At 42.7% G+C, this 10,964-nt stretch overlaps 1 protein-coding gene across 2 annotated transcripts in view; it reads left to right on the top strand.

Moving 5' to 3' along the window:
* NDUFC1 (NADH:ubiquinone oxidoreductase subunit C1) overlaps positions 1–7,068 on the top strand; it is a 63,680-nt gene extending 56,612 nt beyond the window's left edge. For both annotated transcript variants that reach the window (XM_019522103.1, XM_019522104.1), the window contains 2 exons: positions 682–730; positions 5,886–7,068. In XM_019522103.1, the coding sequence (XP_019377648.1) occupies positions 682–728 (47 nt within the window). In that variant the 3' untranslated portion in view covers positions 729–730; positions 5,886–7,068. The remainder of the gene's footprint in view (positions 1–681; positions 731–5,885) is intronic.
* Positions 7,069–10,964: the final 3,896 nt, after the last annotated feature.

The following is a 10,964-nucleotide window of genomic DNA, read 5'->3' as shown; positions in this document are numbered from 1 at the left end:
TATCCAGTTTCTGATCACTTAAACCAGTTGTGTTTAATGTCTGTCCCTAGCTCATGTGCTAACCCTGCACTGATTCAGGCCCATGGACCAACCCTATGTGCAGGATTTGGCCTGTGGATAGAGTTTGTGCCACTAATCCAGCCCACAGGGCCAGAAGGTTGGTCACCACTGGGTCACACAATTATTTGATATCAAATTACAGCAGGAGGAAAATCCCTGTTCGTCAATTGTGACAAAATCATATTTTTTAGTCTGATTTAATTTGAAAGGTGGAATGTTACATTGTAGGAATGAAAAGAAAGTTGTGGTAAAAAAAATGATATATAGCATGTATACGTAATGAGCTGTTTTAATCCAATTACCCTTCTTATTAATCTTAAACTGGAACATAAACAAAACAAAACAAAAAAACCTAGAAGAAGAACATGTGCATTAAAGAGATCCTGGCTGAGACTTTCAAAGCAATCATGAGGATTTGGACATGGCTTCCACTAAAGTTAGAAATAAGAAAGTTAATTGTTAGATGTAGGTCTAAATCCCACAACTGCTCTGAAAAGCTCAGCCCATAAGCCCAAAGTATGTTTTATTTCTAATATAAAGCATACTGCTTTGTTCTGTAGTTATTTTGTTAGACTACTTAACAAGAGAAATGTTTCTAATGATTTCTGTCCTCATTTTCAGTTTCTACTGAAAGAAAGGCATCTGAAGATGTTTCTAAGGATTCTTAAAGGTATATTGACATTCCCAGCATGCCATATCCTTTTTGACTTCAACTTCCCTTTTTTGCACCTATTTGCAATTGCATCCTATTGAAACTCTGCACATATATTGCAGTTGTGATTTTGCTTTCCCATCCTTGCATGAAAATGGCATAAGAACTTACAATACTTGATGTTTCTTTTTTACTAAAGAATCATGACATTTCCATCAATATCTTTCCAATGCCAGAGGTAGCACAATTTTACTATATCAATGATGTAATTATTTATTGACTTATATCCTGAGCTATATAAAATGGATTGAATCCTTTGGACCTGGGGGAGAACCCAATTTCCTCAACTGAGCTCCTGTTTTGTTATCTTAAGTGTAACACAACTAGGTGCTAATAATTTGGTATGTTCCTTTTCAGAATGGACATAGACCAGGATCAATCTTCCAATTTTTATCACTTTTCAACTTGCCTTTAAGTAAAACTGGCAAGGCTGATGTCTTTCTCAGGCTGCAACTCAGCAGCTAGAGAGAGAAATTACACATAAACTGGTATAAGTGATCCAAAAGCGGTTCAAATCTATAACACAACAGAAGTTCAGTGCACATAAACCACTTTCAAAATGGCCAAAACTGGTTTAAAATAAACCTGGATGGATGTAATATCAGATTTATCCGATTTAGATTAAATTACTTTATTAAACTTCTGTCCCAGATCCCCTCCAGAATCAAGTTAACTCTCAGTCCCCCAGCATCCCAGGATGCTTTGCACTTCCCCTGCAAACTCTCCTTGCAGGGTGGGCAGGCTAGCCTTGGTCCAAGCTGTCTGCTCCAGCCCAACAGGAAGGCACGCTCTAGTGCCCCTGGGCTTCTGGCCTGGGCCACTGCTGGCATGTGACTGCATTTCTGGAATCAAAAGTGAATGTCTGTTCACTTGTTTATCAGTTCAATGTACACAGCTTAGGTTAACTTGGAAAGATTGAATCAATTCAGCCTCAGGCTTTTTGGCTATCTGTACTTAGCCATCAAGGTAACTGAAGTACATATCCAACTTTAATAGTAAGCATCTGTCTGTCTTGCGAGACAATAGAATTATGTTAAACAAGACAACAGTTCACTGAACATAATCCCCACTTGAAAGATAAAGTGAAGCTGGAGTGACCTCTCCAGGGTGCAAAAGTCTGGGCAGAGTATATGGAGATGCTGAGCTACCCACACACCAGTGTCCCTCTCTCAGCCTTGCTTGTTTAATCCAAAGGACAAGAAGGTGCCAATACATTTCCTTTAAGTCCTTCTAAAACAATGGAATTACTCATGCTTAAAGTTTGGTATTCACTCAAGTTTGCCTTTTATGGCTTTCAAAATCAAGGATTTTGTCCAAGTGTTACCATTCTGTGTGACTATACCTTCCTAAAGGAGAATATAAGATGTTGGTATGAACCTATAAAAATCTGTTGATTGCAAGATCTCTTCCTCTAAAATCAGTGTTTATAACAAAAGGTAACATTTAAAAAAATAGAAATTAAGTAGAAAAACTCAACTTGGGAGTTAACTTCTTTTCAAACGTTTTTCCATCTGAGAAGCTGTAAAAAGAAGAGGGAAGTAGAGCAGAAATTAGTATGTTGTTTATCAAAGATCTGTAAATATATATGTGCATGCATGCATACACATAGCATATATTTACACAACATAACGAAAAACATGCCTCATTTTTTGTTTGCTCCTTGCTTGTTCTATCACACACTAAAATGAAAAATCACTTGACCCCTTTCAGCTTCCTATGATGAAAAAAGCAAATTTTGTTTTGTATTGTGTTAATAAAGTGACCGTATGTCCTGCTTTTGTAAATGATATACCAGGAACTTCTTTTGGGACAGATGAAATACCCTGGGCTTTTGCTTTATTCATTAAAACTTTTTTTTCAGTAATTATAAAATGTTTGGTTGAGATGCAGGGTTCCACACAATTTTAGCATTGTTATATGTGCAAGCATGATTTGCAAGATAAACTATGAGTTTTCAAATAAGAATCCGTAGTGTTAAAAGCATTCAGACCTGTTGTAGTCTTCCTGTGTTCTTTGCAATAGAATAATTGCTCTATTACTTTTTTGTAATAAAAAATGGTTGAAAACAAAGAGCTGATCTTTTCCAACCTTGAATTGAGATCTTTTTTAATTGGAATCCAATTCTGAATCTATTGAGGAGGGCCTCAGCTCTAACGAAGCAAGAACCACTGCAATAAATACATCCAATGTGTTGAGATAAGACCATTCAGAACACTAAATTACTAGGAAAAAGCTTCCAACCTGCAAAATGTAAATGTGATTCTGTTGAACTGGATGGTGACGGTAATGGAACCGATACAGATCTAAAGGAAAGAGAATTTTTGCTTCATAAATAAATATTCTGCAGCCCAGCCATTGTTGCCACAAGTGTCCCAGGTTTTGATTTTAAAAGTAGTGTATATAGAGGTTGTGATGCTTATTCCACTACATATAGGATAAAAACAAACATTGAATGAATTTAAAGGAGCATAGTAAATCTGAGGTTTAAGAGACGGGTTTGACATGTTGCTGTCAACCAGAATACGGGTGCCCAATATTGCTGCTTACCATGTGATTCCACTCTGAAACATGGCTTTGTAAAAAATATCACTAGCATCGTGCAGATCTAAGTACAGGGTTTCTCAGGGCCCCTCTTGATGTTCAGGTAAATGTGTGATACATCTGTTGCATGATCCATACAGTTGTGCCTCCTGCCATGCCACATATGCATGGTAGGTGTGTAATTGTGGGAACCAGCATGGAATTCAATCATGCCTTCTTGCCAGTGCAGGGGGAGCCTAGGATTGTGATCCTGGGTTTTTCCTGCACTGGCAATCAACAAGCTCGCACAGCTGGGAGCCCCATGTTGCCATAGCTGGGATTCCCACAGTTGATGGGGCTCCCAGCTGCAGGGGGACTTGTGGCCACATGTTTAATTAAAGGCATGATAAGAAAGAGTCACAAAGTTATTACATTTTTGTGGAATAACTTTGTGGCTTATTCCTTGTTTTATCATGCCATTAATTGATTGAACATGTGGCTGTATCACAAGCTAAGACGTGATTATCTGGTTGATGACATCTTAAGTGTAACGTGTAGATGGGGCTTCAGTAATTTCACATTTGAGCCTGATAGGTTACTACTAATAAGCTGCCCCTTCTCCCCCCTCAATTGCCAGTGCTGCACATGTCTTAGAGCAGCAGTGGTCTACCTCCAGTCCATGGGCCAGATCCGGCCCATGGTGTTGTGTCATCCAGACTGCAGGCCCCGCTGTGAAATTTTCCGATTTTAGGGAGCCCTGCGGGCCTGTGTGCTAGGTTGGGTACACAGGACAGTATTGAGTCCAATCCTGCTGTGAGCAGGCGGAAGTGTGAGGCCTGATCCTGGTGAGTGGGGTTGGGCAGAAGCAGCATGGGGTACCAGAGCCAGATGTTGGCATGCGGGGCCCAATCCAGCTCACAGACTGGCCCCGTGCTACTCTTTTCACTCCTAGTGCCAAAAGATTGAACACAACTGGCACAGTGGATTTAAAAATTAGGGGGCATGTCTACATGTGCAATTAATGTGCCTGATTTTTCTGCGCAGAAAATTCAGGTGCATTAAATTGCACCCAGGCACACATCTGAACCTGCACCTACCGGGAGCAAATGTGCTCCCAACAGGAGCAATTCAGTCCAAGGCTGCTCCTGTCCCACTCTTCCCCCCTTCAGCAACCAGAGGGAGCTTCAGGCTCCCCCGGGTGCCAGCCCTGGGCTGGCAGGGGGCACAGGGGTCAGGTCTGGGGGGCAGGGGGGGCACAGGGGTCAGGTCTTAGCTTCAGGGCAGCTCTCCCCCACCCTGCAGAGAATCAGGGCTGGCCCCAATTACACAGCTAGGAGGGACCTGCCCCAGAGCTGGGACAGCTACCCCTGTCCCACAGAGACTAGGGCTTAGCCAGGCAGAAGTTGTGGCCCCCTGCTACACGTGAGCTTCGGCACATTAGTTAATACGCCATTTTTCTAGCACTTGTATGTATTGGTACTAGCAAACAGTGCATTAGACTAATTTAATGCACAGTAATTAATGTGCAAATGTAGATGGTGATGCTTTACTACGCATTAGATTAGTTGAATGAAAAGTAAAGCATCTTGTGTAGATGCACCCAGACAGAACTGGCTTAGACAGAACTATCAACAACAGTTAATACGTTTTTTAGTGTATACTCCATAGGTTGTGAGATTTTTAAAGTAAAGATCAATTTATATGACTAGTGCACTTGTTGATATCTTCAAAATAAGAAATCACAAGGACTGCAACACCAGCATCATTAACCTGTCATGTGTGCTTGGATCATTAAGGAAATTCAGTTATGAATAAAGTTGTTCATTTAAGTAATAAATCAAAGACAATGGGGCAAGTTGCATGGGGTTACATTTAATGCCTGACCCTATAAATACATACCAGATTTCAAAACAAGTTGGCATGGATTTGCAGTGTCAGGTCTTAAGTATTTTTTATCCAATTAAAGAGATATTACAAAATGAATTTTGTAATAGCAATACCTTTGCTATATTTGTTCATCCATTTAGAATCCTGTTCTACGACTAAAAATAACCCTTTGCTTTTATACACCTATTGTCCCTGTAAGTCATTAGTTCAGTGCTTTTCAACCAGAGTTCTGTGAGTTCATTTTAAGGATGCCACAGAATGCCACACAATATTAGCACTGTTAGGTGTGGAAGCACCTAAACGTGTTTCACAAAATAGGAATCAGAGGTGTAACAAACATTCTGACCTGCTGTGGTCTTTCTGAGTTCTTTGCAACAGAAGAATGACTGTATTACTTGTCCACAGTCAAAAATGAGTGAAAGGTAAGAGCTGCATTTTCCAAGGGTGGCCTGCGTCTGAGATTTAGAACCAGTATTTTAGCCTGTCATAAATCCTTAGTGCAGCTAATTCCTGCCTGTTGCATGAAATCCCATATTATTGTCTGGCATATTGGTTTATGTCAGCTAGCTAAATTAAAACGCATTGTATTTCTGACAGTACAATGTGTAGAGGGAAAGTGATGCCATATCAGGTTTATTACTATTAAGCATAAGTTGTCATTTTCTCTCCAAAATATCATCAACTTTTCTTTTTGTTCTCTTTCCAGGGAGCAACAGAGAAGCCTTCTGAAGAGTGTCACAGGAATATTTATGACAATCAACCAGCTAATTTATGTTGTAAAACCTAATGTTCTTTCTTGGAGATGTAAAACAAACCTTACAGGTTGTCATGCTAAAACTGCTTGTCAGAATTAGCATTTTTATATTTTCACTAGTATTCATTTATTGAAACAGGCAACCTCAGAAGATTTAGGTTTGCCAGAGAGAAATAAGCTACTCTAGTGGGAAAACTTCTTTCTAAAACAGAGATATAGTGGGTGCACTTACATGTTCATTAATGCGCTTTTGCTAATGTGCATTAAATTTTGTTCCTCCATTGTGAGGTGCTAGATAAAGGTGCATTGGCCTATTTTAATGTGCATTAGCAAAAATACACTGATTTTTTGTGATGCTTTAAGGATTATTAAAATAGGCTAATGAGCATTAAAGTGCACATGTAGACGCACCCAGTATAATGTAATAAAGAACCAAGACCCAGATAGTACATATCAAATCCACTTCTCAAGAGAAAGAATATATTTAATTACCAGTATATATAGGTCAAGTAGGTTTTAGAAAATTTAAAAAATCTAAATCTAGGTATTTATGTTGACCTTCTACCCTTTTTCCAGGCTGTGATGGGTGATAAATAACATTGTAACATCCCATACTAGCAAGATGTTGCCCCAGACAATCATAGCAAAAGTACAGAGAAGTTTGAAAAACACACATAAAACTATAAAATTAAGCAATATAGTAAGGTATTGTCAGTGATGATCATTTTAAGGCTGGGCCAGATGTAATATATATAGAATCTCTTTTATATAGAAAATGTGAATCCTTGGGTGGAACCAATATTTCTTCTCTAAAGCTGAAGGAGAACTTTGGAAAGAAAATGACAGTAGTGTAAGTGACATGTGGAATTCTTCCTACTAGTTATTCACAAAAATGTATTCACTTTTCCCCAACTTTTAAAGCAAACTGGAATATAGTCAAGGAGAAAATGTAGTGTGTTTCTCAGATTAAGAATAACCTGTATAATTTTGCAGAAGCAAATTTAGGTTCCAGAACTTTTATAATCCATATTACAGCCTTTTACTTGAAAAATATTGCTACTGTGAAAAAACAAACAAACAACCAAATATCACTGCAAGCAAAGCTACCTTGAATAAAACCTTACTGTGGAATTTCTATGGCTGTGAATCTGTATCTTTAGTTATCTGGAATATTAAAGATGACATGCTGTATAAAGTACGTTAAACATTTAGGATCAAATCCTATCCCACTTATAAGATATCTAAATAACAGCTAGACATCTAAGTAGGACCCTACTTCACCCTATTCAAGTCCCTGAAGAAACATTAATATGTAGACTTTTGTAATATACCTTTACTTTAACCTTAAGACTAAGCCATTAAAAGTAACACAGAAGAGGACAACCCACCTATCTTTTGTATTAATGGGTTTTTAGAGATGTGAATAGGACAGAATTGCATTTACATGTAATTTATTCAATTTATATTTCCTTTACACACACAATAGGTGGGATATGATCTGGCCCTAAATTTCCTATTCCCTATTTTTCATTCATACCCAATGCAATACATTCTTTACACTTCTATTTTCCATAAATTCTACAGTGGCCTACACTTCTGTGCATAACTGATTAGTGCCTAACTTGATGGTATAACACAATGCCAGTCTCAGTCTGTTACCTGTTGCTTATATTATACCAAATATAAGTTATCTGCATGTGCATTAAGTGTATAGTCTATTTAAGAGTAGGGCATATTTCAGCCCTAGTGTTTACAGTGAAATTTAATTGTACTCTGGGAACTGCATAGTAAATGTCACTCTGCTTTCTAACTGTCACTCCCTGTTTTTAACCGTCTCAGTAACAGTGAAGCTATCAAAGAGTTGCTACTAAAAGGCTTGAAAGCCAGTTTTTTTGGCTGCTAATACCCATTGGCTGCATCTACATGTGCAATTAATACGCCTGGATTTTCTGCACAGAAAATTTAAGGCACAACTAAACTGCAGCCCTGCGTGCATCTGAACGTGCACATGTAGGGAGCTAATTTGCTCCAGACAACTACCCCCTGCAGTAGCCAGAGGTAGCTTCAGGCGCCCCTGGGTGCTGGCTGCAGGCTGATAGGGGGCACAGGGGCTGGGTCTGATTTCCACATGGCTGGGAGAGCTGTCATTTCTGCTGGGCAGCTGCTTCCCAGCCATATGGGGATCAGGACACATCCTGATCTCCATGTGGCTGGGAGACGTGTCTTGGCTTCTGGGCAGCTACCTCCCCACCATGTGGACATTAAGACCTGATCTCTCCATGGGTGGGAGGCAACTGCCAGGCAGCCAACACAGCTCTTTGAGCCACACAATCATAGGACATGTTCCAATATCCACTTGGCTGAGAGGCAGCATTCTGCTGAGCTGTGACCACTCTTCCTGCACCCTGTAGCCTACTGCTACCTGGGCTGACCAAGAGCAATTTGCTCTCAGTCAACTTCTAAACATGCGCTTTAGTGCATTAGTTTAATGTGCTGATTCCTAGTACCTGTATCTACAGGTACTAGAAAATGACCCATTAGGCAAATCTATTGTGCAGTAATTGCAGTGCACATGTAGATGGTGACATCTTACTGCACATTAGATTAATCTAATGTGCTGTAAAGTGTCTAATGTAGATGCACCCCTTGGGCACATCTACATGAGACGCTGACTGCACAGTAGCTGAAAAATACAGCGCAGTAACGTGTCACAGCACAGACAGTTCTAATATACTACTGCACAGCATGGATGACTGGTGCCTCTTGAGTCAGGGGGGCACATGCCCCCCCAATACCAGTCAGTGTTTGGGGGAGGGGGGGATCCACCAGCGGCCAATCCCACTGACTGGGGTGGGGAACCCCGTGGTTGATTGCACTCACCAAAGTGGCCAGGCCGCTTCTGGAAGTCCCACAGCCACTTCTGGCCACTTTTGCTGGTGGCCCCACTCCCCGGCCAGTGCTCGCACCAGGGGGCACTGACACTCCAGCCTGCCCCCCGCCCACCACCTAAACAGGAAACGCAGCCTGACGGGGATGCACTGGGGCTTTCAGGGGGTGCATGTGCACCCCTGTGCATCACCAGTGCCGTGCAGTATTATTAGGCTACTGCACAGCAGCATTACCTGAAAGACGTTTTCTGGCACTACTGCACAGTAACTCTAGTTACTGCACATGTATTTAGAATCTGCTAATACAAGTACTAAATACATTTGTAGTGACCACTGCGCAGTGGCATCTTGAGTACTCCTGTGTACTCATTCAGCCCTGTGTACATTCAGCATTGCAGTAATCAGCAGCCCTGGTCAGAACCCCTTATTTTCAAATGTTTTAATAGCAAGCCCAAAAAATATTACAATCCTTCAAAATTAGCATAGTGGGTCAGTTTCAAAGCTGCTAGCCCAGGGTGCTGACAGTATTAGTCTGAGATGGGTAAGTGCAGACTCTGCATAAAAGCATAGCCTTTTTTTTCAGTCCCAAAAGCCATGCACTTAAACACTGTACAGAATATCCAGGTATTTTCTGGAACTGCTGTCGCAATTGTGAAACGTGTCAGGCTTCAAGGAAGGAGATGCCTTTAGAATAGAGCCTCAATCTAACTAGTGGTTAAGGTTTCCAGAGGCTTTTTAACCAGTGAAACTAAACAAGACTAACTCTCTCAGCAGGCACGGCTGATTACCTGAGACAGGTGGGCTCAGGGCATGACCTGGCACAGCTGGGGACAGGATGGCCGCGCAGGGATTCTTCACTGCTGCTCACCTCTGTTCCCTGCTGCCCTGCTTCCCCCCACACAACCCAGTGCTGCAGGGAGTGGAGGGGCTGTGCGGAAAACCTCCTTGCTGCTTCTTGCCCCCCTGCTGCCCTGGCGATATGTCCCCTGCACACAGGGCTGTAGTAAGGGCAGCAGCATGGGGCTGCACTCCTCAAAGTAGCGGCAGGTGCAGGGGGTGCATCACCAGGGCAGTGGGGGTGGGGGAAGGGGGCAAGAAGTGGCGAGGAATCCTTGCGTGGCCCCACTGGTCCAGCCACACCAGGTCATGCTCACCAGCTCCGGAAGCCCCGAGGGAGGGAAGCGGGACAGGAGCTCAAGCCCACAGACTGTGACTGCCCCAGGCACAAATCTGGGGGTACAGGTCTCCCCTGCCGCCCAGGAGTGCACACAGCAGCGAGGAACGGACCCTCCCCCTCCCCCAGATGAGCCACTTGTGGCCCCGTCCTGCTCCCCGCTGGGGCTCTGCCCAGCCCCAAGCCCCACCTGGCTGGGCAGCAGCCCTAGCCCTGCCCAGTGTCCTCCCTACAGGGGCCTCAGTTCCCCTCTCCATTTACCTGCTGGAGCTGCTCTGCAGGCTGCCTGGGGCCACATGCATGTGTCTGCATGTGGTACCCCCTGTCTTTCCACCTTCCTTCCAATAGCTCTTTACCCATGCTGGGGCATCAGTACAGGCACCATGCTGCCTGCTTAAACAAGTGGTTATTGCAATCCATTCTAACTGTTCAAGAGTTTCTACTGCTCATGTACCACTCAGGAGGTAAGGAGATCACCCTGAGGTGCTTACTGCACATACTCAACTTTTTGTTGTGTATGCGTAGTGCACAAGCATAATCATGACACTGATCATGTCATTTGGAAACAGGTGGGGCGTTGCCTGAGCACCCCATATTGATCACCTGCCACTGTGTCTCAGTGTAGTATGTACATCTGCTTCATATCATAGCTATTTTTTAGTGTTTCCACAGTGCTTCTGACTCATACAAAGAAAAAAAAAACAGAGCTATATGCTAAGCTGCTGCTGAATGCATCTACACATGTAATTAGTGTGCCTGAATAAACTCTGGCACAGTTTGCAGTGGAGTTTATCGCTCCCAGGTGCAGCATTTCCATGTGTGCCCAGGACTGCAGCATGTTGAGCTGGGGCGGCACAGCCCTGACTGGCAGGGAGCCCAGGGGATTAGCCTGCCAGCCCAGAGCTGCTCTGCCCTGGCTCAAGGTGCTGTGGAGGGGCTGGCAGAGGCATGAGAATGCTGTACTGCAGA

The sequence above is a fragment of the Gavialis gangeticus genome, unplaced genomic scaffold (assembly GCF_001723915.1).
Source record: "Gavialis gangeticus isolate Ggan-Ray unplaced genomic scaffold, GavGan_comp1, whole genome shotgun sequence".
In the NCBI taxonomy this organism is placed as follows: domain Eukaryota; kingdom Metazoa; phylum Chordata; order Crocodylia; family Gavialidae; genus Gavialis; species Gavialis gangeticus.
This window is presented reverse-complemented; position numbering and strand designations above follow the sequence as displayed.